Source organism: Tinamus guttatus, unplaced genomic scaffold (genome assembly GCF_059628265.1).
Source record: "Tinamus guttatus ecotype Peru unplaced genomic scaffold, ASM5962826v1 Tinamus_guttatus_pri_ptg000287l, whole genome shotgun sequence".
Classification (NCBI taxonomy): domain Eukaryota; kingdom Metazoa; phylum Chordata; class Aves; order Tinamiformes; family Tinamidae; genus Tinamus; species Tinamus guttatus.
This window is the reverse complement of record NW_028288821.1, coordinates 12,415,215-12,436,826: the sequence shown is the minus strand read 5'-3', so window position 1 is coordinate 12,436,826 and position 21,612 is coordinate 12,415,215. Positions and strand designations below refer to the sequence as shown.

General features: G+C 37.2%; 1 protein-coding gene across 2 annotated transcripts in view; it reads left to right on the top strand.

Moving 5' to 3' along the window:
- The window catches only part of DACH2 (dachshund family transcription factor 2), a 265,656-nt gene that overhangs the window by 202,471 nt on the left and 41,573 nt on the right, over window positions 1–21,612 (top strand). For both annotated transcript variants that reach the window (XM_088527599.1, XM_088527598.1), the window contains exons 4-7: window positions 4,615–4,770; window positions 7,354–7,526; window positions 19,078–19,213; window positions 19,713–19,793. In XM_088527599.1, the coding sequence (XP_088383725.1) occupies window positions 4,615–4,770; window positions 7,354–7,526; window positions 19,078–19,213; window positions 19,713–19,793 (546 nt within the window). The remainder of the gene's footprint in view (window positions 1–4,614; window positions 4,771–7,353; window positions 7,527–19,077; window positions 19,214–19,712; window positions 19,794–21,612) is intronic.

Sequence of the window (21,612 nt, the reverse complement as noted above, 5' to 3'; positions counted from 1 at the left end):
TGGATTTGTCAGATTAATTGGTGTCTTGCCCAAAGTAACACAGATGTGGTATGTTTGCATAGAGGCAGATAGAAAATGGTTGGGAAGAAGGTTTGGCCACCTTAATAATCAGCGTGTAAATTTGGTGTCTGTTTAGATGTCCAGTTGTTCTAAGGTGACCAGATAACACTGATGAGCAATATTACTTTTCTGGCAGGGTTTCCACGGGAGACCTTAAATCCTTCCAACAGAATGTAATCTTTCTTCCCTGACCAATTCCTTGTTCATTTCTTATGCTTAATTGTTGCAAAATGTATGGAAAACCCTTTTTTTTTCAATCTGTTACATCACAAGTAAAGGGTACCACTGCTTTGAGCACTGTATATATACCCGTATATATATTTATGTAGGGTCAATAACTGCTGAAATCCGGTAAGGCACTTCATGTGATAAAGCCTAACACAGTATTTCATTAAAATGTGAGCCTTGCTTCATGAGGCTAAATGGGAATATAGATAAGTGATTGCAATATTGCAGTAATTTTGTCTTATTGAAATTGTGTATTCAGGAGACCAGATTTAGAATTTTAGCACATTTGGAAAAGGACAAAAATTGTATGCAAGAATCACAACCTGCTGCTATATTGGGTACTGTTCACCGGTTCACCATACAAAACAGTTTTTTGGGAAGGGTGGAGATCAAGATACCCCCCAAATTTCATAGGAAGTGTGTAAGGGACACTGATAAAAGAATTTAGTGGTGATTAATACTTCAGAATTATCAGTGCTGAAATAGCAATGTGCTGAATACTTTCTTTCTTTACAGCTGATGCTTAATATGCTCGATAACATGAAAAATGTGCTTTAAAATAGTTTTAGAATAAAATTGGACAGTAAAGATGGTATTGCTTTTAACAATTTGAGTTTAATTTTTCAGAAATGCATCACTACAAAAAATAAAATGACAGACATAGATTGAAGCAGTGTGGTTGTTCAATTGAAAGGTACCTCTGCCAGAGTGGATTTCATTTAGGTAACCCATTCAGTTTTAGAACTGATAAAATGAATTTGAAACCAAATGAAAAGAAACTGTCACCAAATTGAACTTTGATTACTTTGTAGAGATCTTTCAATACATGAAACTAAAACGCTAATTTAATCTTCACAAATATATCTTCACCAAAAAAAAAGTTTTTTGGGTTTGTCTTAAAGAACAGGAGTGCCCAGAGTTTGACCACTAGAAAACATTTAACTGTAAAATGATATTAGGGGAATTCTTGCTTCTCATGGCAATGTAATTTAGAAGTGGATAGACTGGGGTCTGTTGCGTTAGTTTTACTTAGTTGAACATAAATGTAGAGATCAGCTACCTCAGGTAACCTGTTCAGACTGCTTATATTGTAAATATAAGGCTTATATATTGTAAGTAACTCTTTTTTTTGTTGTTTGTTTTGTTTTTTTTTTGTTTTACCAAATGCATTTAGCGTCACTCTTCCTTCTGGAGCAGGGGGGTTGGACTGGATGATGTCTAGAGGTCCCTTCCAACCTCAGCCATTCTGTGGCTCTGTGGTCCCTCTGTGTCACATTTCTGTGTACACGGGCATGGCCAGTGCAAGCCAGCCGAAGGCCATTTTTCTTCCAAAAAAGCAAATCCGAACGGGATAACGAGGATTGTGCATCACCTTTTCTGTGTGGGGAGGTAGTTGAAGCAGGTCCAACTTTTAATCTGCTTTTACAGGGTAGCCAACACGTTCTTTAAGGCGGCTGCCCCGCTGAAATCTGCTGTTTCTGGCTTTGGAGTTGCTGTGCGTGAGGAAACACGGTGCCGGGTTCTCTCCTGCGTGTGGAGACCGGGGGGGCCTTTGGCAGCCCTCGAGGACGGAGTTCTGGTCTGTCTTGCCCTTTTTAGTGCTGAGTACGATCTGTTCTAGGACAAGATCGACTAGAATGCAAACAAGATAAGGAAAAATGACTTTTTTGTTCTTTAGTTTTATCTGTTGGGGAGAAGGTCATATGGGCAGCAGGTGATAGCACTTAATGTAAAGCTTTTCGTGATGTAGCTAAGTGATGTATTGGCATTTTGACATATCAACATACTTCCGAGGACTTTAAAAATATTCTGAGGACACAAATGAACTTTCTAGCATTTTTAAATTTTTAAGTCACATCATTGCTGTTTTCTGTTGTCTGATCTTTCCTTTCAGGGTCATGTGTTGGCTTTTTCATATATTTTTTCCTCTCTTCCCACTTGCTTCATACATACCCTAAGAGACATGGCTTGAAGTTCGTCTATCCCTATAGAGTAATATGGATCATTGTTTAATTTTAGACTTCTTATCTGCTGTCTTATAAGCAGAACTTTCATTAGCTTAATAGGGACAAAGAAATTACTTTTTCCTAGTGTAAGTTTTTTCAAATACCAAACTTTTGAGAGAATGAGAGAAAAAAAATGAAATTTCCTGGCTTGTATAGCTTTATTTCCCTATCACATTTCATGTTTCATGTCATGAAGTTTGTTACTTTCTCCTGTAAGCTCATGGTACCACAGATAGGATGTAGAATCAAGGTTGCTTGTTGTTTGTGATTTTTCAGTGATTTTCCCAGTATATACATGCACGACAAAGTCTGCAGTATACCTCATAGATACCACGGTATATGCAGTACAAGTTATGCAAAATATTTAATTTAATATGCACTTCTGTTATATGTGGATAGTCTCAAAAGTATTTTTTCTTTTCTTTCCCTAAGGAGAAGTGATAGGGAGCAGGAATGGCCTGCTGGAGATAAGTGTATTGCAGTTTATTCTTGTGTTGCTGACACTGAATACAAGACCAGATTTACTAGTGGAATTTGCAGAAGAAAAGGTTCTTACTGTCCGCATTTGTAAGGAAAACTAGTCCAGTGATTTGGACTATAAAACAGAAGTTAAATCCAGTTTTCTGTCCCATTGCAGATTTCCTGGCCTTAGGCAAGACAGTTTTCTTCACAGTGCAATTCCTGATCTGTAAAAGAGGAATATTAGTACTTTATCTATCACATACAACAGTGTTTAAACTTGACTTGGAAATCTAGTAGTGCATTCTGATATTACAACTTAGGGGCTGCACAAATTTGATAGATAAGTCAGTGAGGTTTTTGGAAAGCCAAGGGAAGCATCTAGCAATAAGTCTATGCATAGCTTGTAATGAGTAAATGAGGGCTTCCACCTGCATGTGCCTGGGATGGGAAGATTACTGGAGGAATTCTTCTGGTGAGGAGTGCAGTTTTGTTTCCTCCTTCCAAGATTCTGTGACAAACCTTGTTCGGTTTTCATGGCTGCTGCTCAAATATGTGAGGTCACCTCACATAGAAAATCTGCTTCTAAGCAAAATATTTATGCCATAGCATATGTAATGCATATTTTCTAGAAGAGAATGGCTTAAAATGTAAATGTCAAATTCACTAAAAAAGCATCTGAAGATAAATGAAAGTCATTTGGAAAGACCAGATACCAAACATTTCCTTAGCAAAATGTTGCTTTATTATAGGTTTAACTTAAGAAATATTTTACCAAGTAATGCCTATGTTTCACAATATTCATAGTGAATAACCTGAATATTAAGTATCAATCAAATGTTGAAAGAGCAGAATACAGTATATAAATTTATATTAAAAGTGTTGGCACAAACTTCACCATAATAGCGCTTCTAATTTCCCCACTATGCCATGTTATATCATATAGTATAATTCAGTGTATCTTTCTTTGTCAATGTATTACTCATAATTTTACAAATTACAAATCTTTTATAGGAAGGTAATTCATACTTGGACATAGTGTTAAAATGATGGAGTGATTTCCTTTTTTCTCAGTCATTGATCTTTCAAACTTTTGCATTTAGCAGTATTAATCACATTTATTAGCTAAGTGTTGTCATAAAGAACGTTGAATGTTCCTGCTACTTTCATCTTCAATTAAAACATTTTTTTGCTTGCTGCCTCTATCTGCTGCATCACAGTAATCTATTACTAATTCTAATTGAAATTCTTGTTTGTAAATTCTAACTGGTGTCAATATTGCAGTTACACATTTTCATAACAATCTGCGATCTAATTTAAGATGTGTGACATACCTGCAAAAAGGAGTATATCTGGAATACCTGTTTGCTCCAGATGTATTTTAAAGGCTGGTTGGTTGGTGGCCGTTAGGAGCGCTCCACACTTTGGAGGAGGGAATGCTAGAGCAGCCTTCCAGCAGCTCTAAGAGAGGGGAGAGATGTGAGTAGCTCTAAGAGGGAAGCTGAGCCGCGCATGGAAGGGGCTGTGGCAGCAGCAGGCTGCGACGTGACACTCAGGGGTTCCCTTTCAGCCCGCATTAATTGTGAAATGATTAATTGTGAAATGATGTTTATTTGGACGATTTTGTCCTTAAACATTAAAATTTTTACTGTTTGCAGACACTATTTTTATGAAGGTAGGCGATACTAAAAGTTTCAAATTGTACTTTTTGCCTGATTTTTAACTTTTTTTTTTTTTTTTTAGGTGTAGGTCTCAGGTGCTTTTTTGTGTGAGGTTCTAAGTTTTGTTAAAGAGTATTAGTTGCTAACCAAGCAAAATGCCTCTAAGAAAGGAATATGCCATTTACGGTCCTTTTTTGCAGGTGGGAGTGAATCTTCCTGGGATAAAGAGAAACTTCAGTCTCCCATTACCACAGGATCGCAGCACGGCATCGGCCATCCCACACTGTCGGGGCAGTCAAGCCTTGGAAGTGCCCATCCGCTGAGCCCTCTGCAGCAGAACCACCTGCTCACCAACAGTACGTACCGGGTGGAAGGACCCACCACACGGAGATGGGCACGTCGGCCTTTTGGTTAGGGAGGATAAAAAGAGTTTTAGTTGCTGGCTGAGAAATGAGGCCTTCCACTGTAAGGTGCTGGAACAAGGTAGAACCCCAGGCCTTAGAAAAAGCCCTAAAGTTGTGGATATAGCAATGTCCATTAGAGTATGGTTTCAAGCAGGGGTGGCTTGCAGTGGAAGTGCCCCAGTCACCAATCGATACTCCAAAAGGGCCTGGACAGAAGGAAAAACATACAATTCCTTAAAACTTTAACTTGATGAGGAAATTCCCTTCCAGATGAAAGTGCTGACTACCAAAAAACAGAGGAGAATAAGGAATAAGAGCAATATGTCTTGTTAAAAGCAAACAGAAAAAATCCTGGTGCCCAGCAAGTGGTATAGAAATGACGTGCTTAAAGTTTGGACATTCCTTCAAATGCATCTTCCCTTGCTTTGGACAGTGAGGAGAAGTGGAATCAGGAGTTCCCTTTTCTCCATTATACCCAAAGGGAAAGTTACTCCAAATAAGATGTCCAGGATACTACAAAAATGAATTAATATTTAAAAACTAGTGAGGAGAAAAAATAATTCAAAAAAAGATGATGGTAGGTGAAGAATAAAAAAAAGTCACTATATTTTTGAATCCATGTTGTTTGTTTAAGCCATTTACCCTTAAATTTTGGAAGTTGTTTTTGGTGTTAGGTTTTGCAGATAATGACTCTTCTGTCTCCTTTATAAAGTTTTAGGGGCAGATACTTTCTTGCTACCTGATTTGAAAAGGTAGCAGCAGATTTGAAAAAAATCAGGGCTATTGGAATGACTCTTACAATATGTGTTGACATGTTCATGGGTAGATAGGAACTGAGCACTCGTGGCATCTGTTTAAGAGCCAGTGATTAACAATCATCTGCTTCTAAAATTTATATTCCCTGTAATTTTTTCTTTGGTTTTACGTTCTTACCTATTTGGTTGTCTGTACATGTCTTACATAGAGGGATATTGTGTTCTCTGCTACTCAAGAAAACTTTCAGGATGTTTTCAGTAGATTTTTTACGAGGCAAATGTCTATAGACTATTAAAGGGTTTCTTGAATGTCAGACATCATGTCCGATGATTTGCAAGTGTAAGATATATTTTCTTCATAGTCCTCTGAAATGTTTGACGGATTGTGTCTTCAAACTGGTGATGTGCTGTTGAATTCTGTTTGTAGTTTGCATTTAGTTTGCATGTCAATTGGACTTTAAGTAGACATACAACTCGGTGTGGACAGATGGTGTCTGGGAGTTTGGGAACTCTATGGACGACGAGGAGTGATGACTGGGCTGTGAAGGGAGACACACAGGGGAACAAAGACTCGCGCTCGCGAGCGCCGACGAGGACTGCTAGTGAGCTTTAAAGTGAGGGGAGATGTACGTGGGCTTCGTTTGTCACCCGTCATAGTCTATATTGACGTGGATCATCCTGTAAGCAAAACAGAGTGAATCAAGACATCCCAGGAATTGACTGTAATATACTCGAGGAGAGCAGAAGTAGTGTGGAAGCCTAAAGTATATTCAATTATGCCTTTTGGGGTGGGCACAGTGGTGCTTTCTGTATCTGTTTCATCAACAGATTATTTTGGAATAACCTAAGCTCTGTCAGTCAATTATATTTTTGTAGGTTCCATCACAGGAAAAAGAAAATGGAATGAAAAATCAGAGTGACTCTGATTTATAATGATTAAAGTAGAGCCAAAAGTTTTTTAAATATAGAAATAATTAATTTGCATCGCACATAGTTATGACTGGCTATATAATCATGCTAGTTACCACTTGCACCTCAAGTTTGTGGTGAGAATTTCTAATTTAAAATTCATTTAGAAGAATTATAAGGCATTTTCATAGGCAGAATGAGTTGTTTTTGCTGAAAACAAATTTTTGGATACTCAAAGGAAGATATCTTCAAGTAGACTCTCTAAAGGATTCTTAAATGCAAACACACCTGAAGCAGTTTCTATATGAACTGGTTTATTTGTCTTGCTCTGTATTGTAGTCATTAGTAAAAATGACAAGTTATACACCTGCTGAATTAGGTATTAACAAAATGCAAGCTCTGGAATCTGATTCCTGCCAACAGGAAAAGCAGCATTCTGGAAATGTCAGGATCTGCCTGGGGGAGCAAACACAGGTTTTTTTAAATTGATTTATGTAGATAGTAGATGACAATTAGAGATGATGTTTTTAGAACTGAAAATCTATTCTGAAATTGTGATTTCTTTTTGAAAATATTTGAAAATATTTTTCACAAATATCTGCATGGCTTGTGATTTTGGTTTTAAAGAGATTCCAGAACTTGTGCACTGTTGTATATTTGTTTTGTTAATATTGTTTGTTGCTTTACAACAGCATGCTTTTTGACTAGTATGAGCTACATGCCCTTTCCTGGAATGCAAAGGCCGATAACTTTTAAATTACTAATGCATACTAATGATGAGTTTGAAAGCCAGTGTAGTCCCTGAAAAGTTAGGAGCCGGATTTTAAAACACGGGATTGAGGTGTTTAATGGGGCCTGTGCTGTGTTGTAGGGATAGACCTGCCGTTCATGATGATGCCGCACCCCCTGCTTCCCGTCAGCCTACCTCCCGCCTCGGTCGCGATGGCCATGAACCAGATGAACCACCTCAACACGATAGCCAACATGGCTGCGGCCGCCCAGATGCACAGTCCTCTGTCCAGGGCAGGGGCCTCTGTCATAAAGGTAAGAGGCATCCACAGAACTTAGGAAAAAGATGTTTTTGTGGCCAAGGAAATCACAGAATCACAGAATGGTTAAGGTTGGAAGGGACCTCCAGAGATCACCTAGTCCAACCCCTGCTCCAGCAGGGACACCCAGAGCACAGGGCACAGGGCGGCATCCAGGCGGGTTTGGAGATCTCCAGAGATGGAGTCTCCACAGCCTCTCGGGGCAGCCTGTGCCAGGGCTCCGGCACCCTCGCGGGAAAGAAGTTCATCCTCACATGGAGATGGAACTTCCTGTGTTTCAACTTGCACCCATTACCCCTGGTCCTGTCACTGGCCACTACAGAGAAGAGTTTGGCCCGATTCTACCTGCATTTTCCCCTCAGGTACTTGTACATATTGATCAGATCACCTCTCTGTCTTCTTTAGGCTAAACAGGCCCAGCTCGCTCAGTCTTTCCTCAGAAAACCTTCACGGTGACCTTTTGGGGAAGATACAAATCTATGGCCTTATATTCCCCTGGGCACACCTAGTCTGGAGGTTCTGTTTAGGCAGATAAGAATATGCACGAACAGTCAAGTTAAAGGAGTAAGATGCTCTCCTATATCTACAAGTGTGTAATGCAATTAAAAACAGATATTAACACTTGCTAGATACAAGGGAATAAGCAGCTCTAAATCTGTTAAAGATCAAAAGCTATGTTAAAATGCTGTTAAAGTGAAACTTTCATGTTATACTTTAAGTGCTGTAGGAGATACCAGACATTCTAGTGCAGTACCCTTCTAGAATAGGATAATAACTGAGAAAATCATTAAAAGTACCTTATATTGATTATAGTATGCAGAAGCCATGCCTCCATTGCTTTCTGGATGGATAAAATGTGTCTAGACATTCAAAAGGATATTCCCTTGCTAATGGTTTGTTAAGAAAATTTCCTACCTGTGTTGAGAGCTGAAGTCCTGTCAGATCTAAAAATATGCTGAGACAAATTTTTGAAGTGGAAAGAGATAGGGATACTGTATGTGAAGGATGGTTACTGTGGGATTCTCTAAAGCACTGTGTGCCCAATCAATCTATCTTATGCATGTATATCCATACCACCTGTGTGTTTCTTTTTGGAAAACCAAATTTTGTCAGCGTTGTAAGACAATTACTTTAGTCCATTTTCCTGTATGTTTTTAAGTATAGGAGTTCTATGTAAACAGAACTATCTGGAAGAGTAAGTATCTCTATTTTGATTTTGCTCATACATACTAATTCAACCCCATCATGCAAAAGTTGTTTTATTCCCATGACTTTCATTGATTTGCTGAACTGAATCTCTTCTGTTTTAATTGCGAAATGTCTAATGGGGAAGTGTCTTTATTTTATCATAATGATGCACAGTTTAATGCTATGGAGATATTGTAAGAATAGATTAATAGGATTGCATTGTACTTTTTATTGTTGCAACTTGCTGCAGCAGAAAACTTTGTTTCTATACTTAGCAGGGAAAGAGCACGTGTGATTTTGAAGGAAGCAAGCAAATCTGTTTCATCCCATACAGTAGCACCAAATAAAATCTCTTTTTTGATGAGGTTCTGGAGGTCTTGTGAGCGTTTTCCTGACACTGAGCATCTCCAAACTTGTCTCTTGTTGATTTTCTTTTCTTCTACTGTCAGCTTCCAAATTAGGGCAAATGTTGATCTAAATACTATGATTTTGTTTAATGTTATTGTTGTTTGATTCTGAGAGGCTGGTAAAAGCAGTTTGGGTTTTTTTTTTCCCTATTAGTGACTACTTAGCGTCTAAGTATTTCACAACTCCTCCTCAGTGTGTCGGCGCAGGTGTAGAATAGGTGGTGGAAACCTCTGCTATTTCAGTTAATAAACATAGAACTGTTAGAAATTAATAGAGGTTCCATTAGTTTCACTTAGGAACCTTTTCTTTAGCTGCTCCAGAGACCTCTTGAGAAACCCATAACTTAAGCACAAGATTAGAGTATGTGTAGCAGCAAATAACTTTATAAGATTTGATTATAACTTAAGTGCTATCACTATGTCTAAACGAAGATTAAATATATCCCTGTAAATCATGCCAGTTGTTTGTAATAAATCCTACAGTTTTTGCAAGCAGTTACATTTCAAGCCTGCTCTTTGGCAGGCCCTGGTGTTCCTTAAGCTTCCCCAGCACCTGCAGTAGAGCATAGGCAGGGTCTCCACAGCAGCAGTAGGTTTTTCCAGCTTCCAAGTGGGAATTACTCCTGCATATTCTAGAGGAAAGTAATACAGCAGTAACTAATGTGACAGAGGTGCACCCAGTGCTCTCTTGCTCTCACCTGGCAAGTGATGCTGTATCTTTCTGTTATTTGTACTGAGTGCTGAAGCTATATATGAATTTTATTATGGTGTGAGGCTTCTTTTTTTCCTTCCTTTCCCATAATTACAGTCGTCTGGTTCTCAGTGACTATCAATGAAAATGAAATCCTTGTACAAAAAGAAACATATAAAACTTGCTGCTGCTGTTATCCATCAACAATATGAAATATTTTTTATTATATGAAAACAGTATTTAGCTTCATGTAATAAGTACAACAGACTGCTTTACATGTAGTGCAATGGTGACATTATGAGGTTACTTAAAATGAGAAAAATGAATTAAATATAGTGAGTGTTTATCTATTTCCATACTCTGACTTAAATACCACTTGGCCTGTTTTCTATAGGTGTGAGAGTCAGATGCTTTGTAAAGGTTTTCAGTTAAGTCATTATGCTTTTTATATCACGTTTGCCATTTGGAAGTTAGCTGTTCTACCAAAATATGCATGATCAGCAAAGTTAACATTTAGTGCTCCAGAAAGAAATGTCATAACTATGAAATTTGATTCCTCCTTGACAAGAGCCCTATAAATTAGGCAGTCGCATTGGGCAGGCTCACAAAACCTTCTTAACCATCCATAATATAATCTAATATGATCATCGCAGCACCCAGTAGCAGTTCTACAGCCAGGGCCATGGCAGTGTCCCTGTTATAATCCATCTTTACAGGGATTTACTGCTCACCTTAAAAACCTCCATGTGAAACTTGGCTGAAACAGTTCTGAAGAATCCGCGTAACTGAGGATATATGACCAATAAAGAAATGACATCAGTGATGACTTAAGCACCTTCTCTCCTCTGCCTCATCTAATTTCCCCTTCTTTTTTTTCCAGGCCAGTTCTTCTGCTGGATGAATTCCGTCCTCCAGTCAGTGGCCTAGGTGTATAAATGCTTTACCAGACTAGCGTTGAGGACTATTCTAGGGTGGAAATTAGCTGAAGTAGCACTTGAGTTGAAAAGTAGTGAATAAATGTAATAGTTTGCTGTCATTCAGTGTTGCTTAATGCTCTTAACTCAGAAGACTCTCTTAAATGGCATTATTTTCAATTTTAGAAGTGAAGACTTGGATAGGCCCTTTATACAGAAGATAAAGCACTTTTCACTGAAGTTTATAGAATAACTCAAATCTAGAGAGTTGTTATTACCTTGTGTTAAGATTTGTATTTTACCTATAATAAACAAATGCATGTGATTTTTAATATGCATTGACAGCTTATGGTTTATAATAAAGAAGCTGTTATGATTTATGCTGAGAAAACAAACTGAAAAGAAGGTTGAAAACAAGCCTAAATCTTAACAGATCGTTTAAATTAAATTAGTTCCAAAGGAGCTGAGACTTCACAGTATATATACATGCACGGCAAGCGTAAGTGTCACAGCAAAAATGAGAACAGCTCTTCTGCTCACTGACAGCACTTTTCAACCTTGTAATGGGATCATGGCTTATATAACAATTCACTAGCCCTCAAACTATATATGATAAAGACATCAGGAGTATTAAGGTAGTTTCATCAAAAGGTAAGCCTAAAATCTCAGTTTATACAGATTAAGCCAGAAGGGGCTTATATGGCTAAAGAACTTACAAGTTTACAGAATTTCAGCCATAAGAAAAAAGAAAGAAAGATGCTAAGCCAAGATGTGTTCATCAAAACAGATGGGGAAAGGAGGCTAACCAGGAGGGCCTTCAAAATTACCTGTTTTACAGCTTTCATATTCTCTGCTCTTAGCGTTACAGCCCTTAGGTAACATGTGGCAAAGAAGGGAGAAGCCTTGGGAAGGAGAAGTGCAGGAGGTTTTGGTCTTCCTGGGGTGGTGCAGTGGGGGTTGTGTAAGTTTGAGGAGGGCTGGTGAGAGCCAAGTGTCTGTACGTAGGAGGGAGCGCGACGCACTTCCAGGCCCAAGCAGCTTGGAGTAGCTATGGGGAGAGTGAGGGCAGGAGACCAGCCCAGGAGAGCCCCAAGGGCTCAAATGGAAACCCACGGTGGGTTTGGCCTCTCTCTGAATATAGTCATTCATGGCTTGGAGACATACTGGCATGTTCTTGCCTCTTCCTGCTAGGCCTGAGGCTGATCTAGGTCTCGTAAAGAGGAAATCCATAAAGGAGAAGTCCAAAGTGCCTTCCCACAGTGATGTCAGATAGGGTTGTGAAAATGTCCTGAACACTGGCAAAAGTCATTTCTCTGGAGGTGTTCCTAGGGGAACTGCAACATGAGTTCAGATATTCTCGTGAGCTGTTGCGAGCAAGTGGATGAAGGAAGCTGGTTTAGGGAGAAGCATGGAGGTTGAAGAGCCTGGGAGTCTTGAGAGGGCTGAAATGGAAGCCAAGGCCTCGTACGGCTCATCTCCAAAGAGACACTCACTGCTGGAGGACCTGCTGGCCTGCACTTGACTTCTGCTGTGTCTTGCTGGGCTCAGGTTCAGGTTCAAGCCTTTCAGGGTTTTCAAAGAAGAAATGTGGGAGCGTTCCAGTATTTGGAGTCCAGAGGGGTTTGTGACAGTACGGTGAGGGCTGGCAAGCGGCACGTTACTTCTGGTGTCTGTGTGGGTCTTCCCATGTTCACTGAGAGGCCAAGTCCTGCAGTGCCCTTTGGAATAGGTTGATGGGACAGACTATGGTTAGGATGGGCTTGAATTTATACCTGAGACCTTAATCTGCGTCTGTCTGGGTTAGATAACAGAAGGAATCTGAGCCTAGAGTAAGAGATAAAATTCTGTCCTAAACTCTAAATTTCACTCAAGCCTCAAAAGTGGAAACTTTATATGAAATGAAATTTTTTGGAAGGGAAATTGAAATTTCTTATTTTTCCTCAACTCCAAATAATTTTCCAGTGAAATTTGGTCTACTAATAAAAGAACAAAACATTATATCTATTGTAGGATCTAGACATGCAGCAGGTTTTTTGAGTCTCTCTTTCTTTTTGTTCCGTTCTTCTGGTTTTGTGGAATTGTTAAGGCATTTTTAAAGGATGTATATGACATGATTTTAAATTCTCTAAGGAGAATACAGATGGGCTGTGTAATTATTGCTGAGAGGTGCTATTTTCAGCATGCTGTACAACTCAGATTCATAATATTTACCTGACGGCCAGAAAAATGTAGCCATCTCAGAATACTCTGAAACAATTATTCTCAGTATGAAAACATTGATAGTTACAGAATTTATAATTTCTTTAATTTTATATCACTATATCCATTCACTTCATTTTGGATTGTTTTCAGAACATTGTAAGATTTGTAAGAATGATGGCATTTTTCTCACAAAGTAGGTTTAGGTTTCTTCTAATATGTATTCATTGTTGACAGCCTGTTGGTGAGATCCATACTAGAACGTGTTGGAGGGATGATATTTGAGATAAAGTAGTTTAAGTTTGCTTCTTAGAAGGCTAATTTTTGTGGCTGTGTCTGTAGCAAAGAAGGAGTAATTGTGCAGTTCTGTATCATTTAATTCAGTGATACAGGCGAGCCAATATTTTTGGAGATACTCGAATCTTGTTATCACTGAGAACTCCTAGTTGCTAATCTAAAGAAAAAACAGTGAATACATAGTTTAAATTTGAAAGTGGAGAAGATAGCGAAATAAATAAGTACATCTCTTTCCCTACACTCCCGAGTCCATCAAGGGGATATTGTTAGGCCAAACACAGACTAGCTTTTAGGTCTGTCTCAGTTATTTTTAGTATTGGCATAGCCATTTGTATTTGTGCTTAAGAATTAGTCTGGCTATAACATAAATTTGATCCAGCATTATCATCATTATCATGGGAGTGCATTCAGGAGCAGCACTGGATGAAACAATTTATAGGATGGATACAGGTATACAGTTACAGTTTAAGGGACTGTCTAATTTTATTCCACATTCGAAATAAAATGTAAAGGTAAAATCTTAATTTAAGGTGCCGATGAAGGTTCATATGGTTTTCCCAGTGACTGATAATTTAAGAAGTGGTGAAGAAGGAGGCTCTTGTTTGGCTGTTTCCCAATGCCATCTGATTAGCTGCGGTTTTCTGTTTGGCTGAGCAGCTGGCAATTAATGAATTGATAGGAAGTAGTCACAAGGTAATGGAATTAGCAAGTGAACATCTGGTATTAAAAATTAGTAAACATAGAAGAGTTTTTATGATTTCTTAAATTTGGTGGGGAAATAAATGCCAGTTCACTACAGCTGAATTGACTGTATGAGCAGAGTGAAAAAAAATGCATTTCAAATGGAAAAATATATATTTTAAGTGAACGAATCCCCAGTACATTGCAAAAGATGAATGGGATCCAGCTGGCTTTTAGACATACAGATTCTATCTTGGTTTTTACACCAGCTGTTTCTCTTGTTTATCTCCAGTTCGTACCACAATCGGAGATATTATAGCTGGCTTAGAAGACCAGCAAATCTTCCATCCTGTTTGCATGTGCCCATTTCCAGACTGACATAACTCAAGGTATAAACCACTGCTCACATACTTAGAAATAGCAACCAATGCTCTACCATGATATTTCTTGTGGTACACTGTCCAGCGTCACCACAGATTTAGCACACTTCTGTTCACTATCTTAGGATTGTTCTTTTTCTTTAAGAAGCCTAAGTGCAAACTTTTTATTGTATTAAGCAATAATGGAGTAGTAAAGGACTGTAAACTTATAATACTGTTAAAAGGATATTTGTTTTTAGAATTAAAATAATAGTAGTATTAGCTAAAATGAATCAAAAAGAAGTATGTGATGAGTCCTGCAGCAGGTCTACAAGCTGACTCTGCTCCTGGCTGCACGGTGTAGCCCCTCCTAAGAAAGGAAGCAGCTTCTTTCTCTGTGGTTTCCACACTTTTTAGGGGTCCTAGGTGCTCAGATTGCCAGTGCAGTCCATCTTGGAAAGTTAAATGGTGATTTGGCAAACACTGGGAAATGGAAGTGTGGTGAGTTGCTTGTTTCAGTGGGGAAGTAGTGTGCAGATTTGTATTCTGATATCTGATCTAGGAGAGTCTGAGCTCCATGCTTTTCCGATAAGGTCCTCAGGTTTGATTTTGTTTATCTATTTTTCAATAGTTAAACACTCTGATCTGGACCTAAAGAAAAAAGAATCCCTGTTTTTCCTTCCTCACAGTTTCATTAGCAAGGTCTGCTCAGTTACAAGCTTTTTTGCCACTGTAGAATCCCATAGAGTACAGAAGCAGCACCTCAATTAAGTATGAAATATCAAGATAAATGTCTGAATAAAATATCCAGGACTCAGACAAACTTTCAAAACCTCTTTGTCAGCAGTGAAATGCCATTAAATCCTCTAGGAACTCATTAATAGATTAACATTTGGGAGAGTAATTACAGCTACATTAAAACTATGAATAAAAGCAAATAAAGGAAAATCCAGCTACATGACTTCTCTATACTGTTGACACAAAATGAAGATCAATACTGTAGAAAAAAAAATCAGAGAAAAGGAATTAAGATAATTATGTCAAAAATAGATAAGCTGTTCATATGTATTTCTAATAAAGCTATTGTAGATGCAAGTGTTGCATACTGTTTCATACTGTTTCTGTGGAATACTTCCTCAGAGGGGATAGAATAGAAAAGGGATACGGAGGTGAAATCAAGGATGTATCTAGAAATTGGATGAGTTGATGAGTCAGTGCTGTTTACCTAAATCAAAACTAAAATTAACCATGTCATGTTTTGTAGCTGCATTTTCTGAGCCAAAGCAAAACACTATTCTTCAGTAAGACAGAAATATATTGCCCTTCAAAAGGATTAAGTACTACAAAAGTCTTTTGGGAAAATTTATGGTACAGCTCTGTAAAGGGAAGAGAAAAGATAAGATAAAGTAGGTACTGTAGTTAGATAAATAGGTGAGATCTTGAGAAATGTTTTCATTTTTCATAAAATTCCCACAATCTGTAAATTTTATATATTGCATTGCATTATAACCTGGATTATGCATCTTGCAAATTTATGAAAAATGAGGAAATTCAGATTGAGAAAATACAACTTTATTTAGAAATATATCTCCAATAATGTAAGTGTTCCTGCTGTAGAACCAGCCTGAACTGCAATATGCCAGTGGAAGTTAAGCTATTTTCAAAAGAAAAAAAATACATATACGAAAAGTAACAAGGTTGTAAAATTCATAAATGACAAATAAAATGAAGTCATCAATGTGTAAAAGAAGGTTTAACATTTGCAATTTTCCTATTTAAATGCCCTCATTGATTTGCTACAAATACTGTTAACCCTGTGTTTGGAAAACGGTGAGGACATTATCACTTGTGTTCTCATTTGTAATAAAATAGATTAACTTGCTGTGAAATTTTAACTAGGCTGAGACACAACAGTAGCTACCTAATGAACCAGAGTACATTGCTGTTAAGTAGCTAAATAGATGCATACTGATTACAGGACTGAAAAATGGATCTGTTTACTTGCAAAAAAAAGGGACTGCTCGTGGTATTATCTATTATACTAGAGGAAATTCAGCATTATATTTCCATACAAGCAGTTAGAAATAAACACTTTCTCAATCAATGTGCAGTCTCACATGATGATAGTCATTTGTATCACATAAAATGCAGAAAAATTCAGCACTCTTCTTGCATATGGGGAAAGCTGTGTTCCCTGTATATGTAAATTTTTATAACCGGTAAGACATTAGATGACATAATCAACTATTTCTCTTAGAAAATGATTCACAGTGTAATTAAGAATGACATTATTATTTGACATATTTATTTCTGCCTGAGCATTACAAAGTAAGACCCTGAGTTTGAAGGGAAATTGCTTGAATCAGGGATTACTTTATAATGAGAGACATGAGAAAATGCAGTTACCAGAAGGAGCTGGAATACTTTGCTTTTCCAATCCATCAGCTTTCGAATTACTCAAATAACTCGCATTTAAGATGACATATATGTCTATTTGTGTGACATCTAAGTGTTAATTCGGAGTCATTTTTGTTCATAGATTTTTTTTTTTTGTAAACAGTTGGCATGTCCTCTCCTTGGCTATTGATTTCCATACTTGCAATAAACAATGAAATATCCTTAAACTATATACCCTACTGCAAACTTAACCAATTTAAAATTAATATTTAATTTGAAATAATGTAGTCCTCTTGGTAAAAAGGAGAGGAAGTAGCACCAAGGAGGACTTAAATCCAGGCAGATACAATTATAGTCAAAGTTGTAGTCTGTTAGTTGTAACCTTTCTGGAAACTTATTTAAAGAAAGGTAAAGACATAATATTGATAAGCTCATGGTTCCAATGTTGGATTCATCATATGTTTAGGAAAATACATCTGGGAGTGACTTTTTAAATGTGACTTGTTAAACAGAGCTTCCATAGAGTAAGTGCTGACTCTTGGTTACCTTCCACTCCTCGGCGCTCTGTAAAACCAGCCTTCTGAGACCCACAATAAAACAACAGAGACTTTAAGATCAGTGATTTTGACCTTTTTTTTCCCACAGAATTTGAAATAATGAGAAATACTATGTTGAAACAGTTCGGTTATCAAAACCTTAAAATTGTATGACTCAACATAATAAATTCATATCTGTTAAAACTTAATAAACATTTTTCATTAATATTCAAAAATACTGCAATTAAAAGTCTCTCTTTAAGATTTATTAGTTATTGTATGTTTATTAAATAACAGATAGTTAGTGAAAACAGATCCATTGAGGATTAATAGCTGTGTAACAGATACGCATCTGTTACATGATTTTGAGGCTCGGTTGTTATTTAATGTACAATAACTATCCCATTAAAAGCACACTCAATGCTGCATTTTCAGCTGATGTGATTGGAATAGACAACTGCTGCCCCTTATTATTAGAAGGGTCTATTCTCACATTCCCTTTGCATCATTCTCAGATGTATCTGTAAATATGAAGATTAGTGTGTTTCTGAAAAACCTTTTTAATGGGTAACAGAATACCCTGGAAAATGTTGATCTTATTGCTAGTGCTATTAATGAGTTGCCTCAGTAGATTATGGACAGAAACAATTAGGGTAGCTATATGCAATGGAAAAAATAATAGAAACTATTATTGAATTGCTAAAGCTGTATTATTGATTTAGTATATTTCCTAAGAAAAACTCAGTAAAAATTTCGGATGATACTCAGTTTATTTTTAAAAGCATGTGGTGAGTTGCCACCAAGTAACCAGATTGCAAACTCTTAATGCAAAATCCTTGAGAATTGGTTAGAAAGACAGAAAAATTGCAAAGTTCCTTTGAGACAAGCTCCCTAGATTACACTGTAATTGGGATTTTTAATGATATGGGGGCAAGAGGATCTCCCTTCTTAAAACAACAAAAACAGGTAGTATTTCAGTTCTCAGTTTCCACAGAGAACAGTTGGTTACTAGGGACAAGGGCAACTCCAGAGATTAATTTTCTGAAATTTTGTCAATCCCAGCTATTAGTTAATGTCAAACTTTTGTGTGCAAATGTGCACATAACGATTTGCAAGCTCATTTTCGTTAGTAGCCTGCTTTTCATGCAGAAGTGCAGTTGCTTTACCCTGCCACAGGCCTTATCAAAACTCTTAGGATTGGAAGGCACATAGTCCAAGCATGTTTTACCCTTTCTTTTGAAAGAGCTTCCATTTGCAGACTGTCTTAGAGGGCACATTGAGAATTAAGAGCACAAAATTTTAAGGGGCTGTTGCTTAACCATGTGGGACCACATTTACACCAGGAAAAGTCAACTCCAGTTGCTCTTGCAGCCTATCAGGTTTCGTAGTGATCTAATTCTTGTGAGGTGTATTGCCAGACGTTAAGTAATGCCAGTACACATAAATCCTTCTGTAAGCTCATTTCACGTGAGGTAGTTCCTGCAACAGTAGTGTGTTTTGCACCTGTGCATTCAGGTGCAGACATGATTTCATGTGACTTTCCAATGCTCAGTTTTAATACCTGTAGTTTAAAACAAGTCTACTGGAGATGAATGAGCATTATCTATATACTATGTGTGAAAAAGTTAAGGGGTGAGACAACACAAGGTTAAAAAAACAGGTGGTAAGTAGTAGGTTGTCACTACTGTGGATGAAAAACCGTGCCTAGATGCATTGTATGATCATACCAACTATTTTAATGTGAATTCTATTAATTATTTATCTTGCAAACAATATTTGTTACTTCTCTTTCAGTCCCCTTTCAGTCCCTGCTATTTTTCTCTGTTGTGAAGTTCATTAATCAAACTGCACAGACCTTGTTTTGTTTCCGTTTTAAGGAAAGGATTCAAGACAGCCCCTCTCCAGCTCCCTCTCTGGAGGACGGTCAGAGACCCGGCAGCCACGCGTCTTCGCACCAGAGCAGCAGCGTGTCCAGCTCTCCCTCCCAGCTGGACAACACACCAGACAGAATTGGTTAGTGCTTTGGCCTTACTTCACAGCCTCGTACGCCTTGAAAAACATTGACTTGGCCTTTTTAAAAAAACTACCCAGAGCCCAGAACCTTTGTTGTTCATTCTGTCATTGCACCTGATTTTTGCAGGTGTTAAGTAAAGAATTCCAGTAGTACAGAGGATCATTTTTTAGCTGTCATCCATCAACTTTCAAGTGCTCCATGTGAGCACTTTGTAAGAAATCACATTCATCCCAGTAGTAATTTTGGTTCTTTATTTAATCAACTTGAGCAAATTTACTTTTGCTGCATGTCTGTCTTAGCTTTGTGCTGCACTGGAATCCTTACGGACAGTCAATTGCTTTAGAAATATATACTAAAAATAAGTGTCAGGACAGCAAAACATTGGCAAAAAAGAAATAGAATTTAATACTTTCATTAATATAATTTGTACTAGTATTTAATATTGTCCTTTTTTACTAACAGTCTTATGTAGCTGTACTCTCTGATTTTCTTTTTTAGCTCTGCTGACCAACAGCAGAGAAGGAGAACTCATTGATCAAGAAACTGGGACCAGCCTAAAAAAAATACAAAAAGAGAAAGGTAAAATTGCAGATCGTTTTTCATATCAGACATTTCATTACATTTATGATCAGTTTTATTTCTTCTAGTATACTGCTTATCCACTAGAATAGTATAAATAAGTTAAATGCCTAATTGCAATGAATAATATATCCAGTGAATTTAAACTGCATTCTTCTTAGGAAGTGTAAACAAGCAGATCTTTGCTTCCCTGTATTTATATAATATTGGACTAATAATTTGCCAGTCTACTGAATCAGTTATTTATGAGGTTGCTAGCAAATATTTGTAGTTCCACAGTTATATAAAATTATTTAGGTAGGTTATTGAAAAAGACCACCAACTTTTTTGCATCACCAGCTCTGATCCAGGGATTATTATTCTAAGGATTATTATTCCAAGGATTATTATTCCTTTGTGCATAATCACTTTGGACCCTGTTTTGCGCTACTGATTGGTATAAAAAACACAAGCAGCATGTGTGTGTTCAAGCAATAGCCCATCTTTTATGTTGCTCTATAATCTGCACTTTAAAATTCATATATTGGAGGACAGTGTGAAACACAGTAATGTGGGTTTACAATAGGTCACACTTCAAAAGAACATTTTTCATATTCTGAGAGTCACTGAAGTGTAGTATGTACTGGGTTGCTCAGCAAAAAATATATGTGCAATTTGCATATGGAACAAGCTTTGTTTTCAAAACCTGCCATTACTTTTACTAAGGCAAAATATATTTACCATGGAAAAGATTTTCAAAGTTATTAAGAATGAATGTAGTTAAAATAAAAGTATCAACATTTATTAAGTATGACAAGTTAGCGATTTATACGGCCGTGGCAAACATATGTTTTCACATCTGTTTTGAGTAATATCGTCATGATTTTAAAAATGATTTATAGCTCTGCAGGCCATAAAATGCCAGCTTTGCTGTAAGTTGGAAGTTTTCAAACAACAAAGAAATTATTGAAGGCATATATAGACTTATGTTTTTTGTATTCTACGCCTTGATACATCTGTACAAATCTGAGCGCTCTGTAACAATTAGGGTAGCAACAAATGAAAATAAAGTGACTGAAATTCAGCAGTGCTACTACTCATGTGAAAGCTTAACATGAAAAGCAATAGAACTTCTATTATTTTAAGCAAATATTTCAGTATCCCTCAGGAGATGCAGTTTTGGTCTTTGCACATGCTATTTAAAGTGATCTCAGCCCCAGACAAAAAAACTGTCACTTTGTTCTCATCAACATAATTTCAAAATAATCAGAGTTGAACAGAAATTAACTTAACATTTTCTTTGTTAAGAAGATGGTTAATACTAGGTTGTTCTAATTAAGTCGAGCTGCTTATATGAATTTGTGGGACATAATTTCTAGAATTAATGGCTATCTAAGCACAGAGGGATTGTTTCCCTTATAGACCCCATGTATAAATGTATCAATATTTACATGTTATAGATATAATGAGAAATAAGCAGTTTTGCTGGTGAATGCCCTGGTGAATGTCCTCTTGAGATACATAAAAAATTCTGAAAAAAAAAATCCAAAATCAAAAATGAACTCATGTTCTTCTTGATTTCTAAGTGTGCATATCAGAGACCCAGGAGTCATTCCATAAGCAGTGAATGCAATAATATGGGTTTGAAGGCTGTAAGAGTTTCATTTTCCAAAATATCTCAAGTGACACGCGGAGTGCAAATGTTCACTAGAAAATTCAGGCATATTTCTGTATTTTCCATCCCCTGAGAGTACTGAAGAAACACGATGCTCTGTTCTGGGTGAAGGCCGTTTCCCACAAGTTTCTGTTGTTGTTAAATTTAACCTGTGAGTGAACTGAC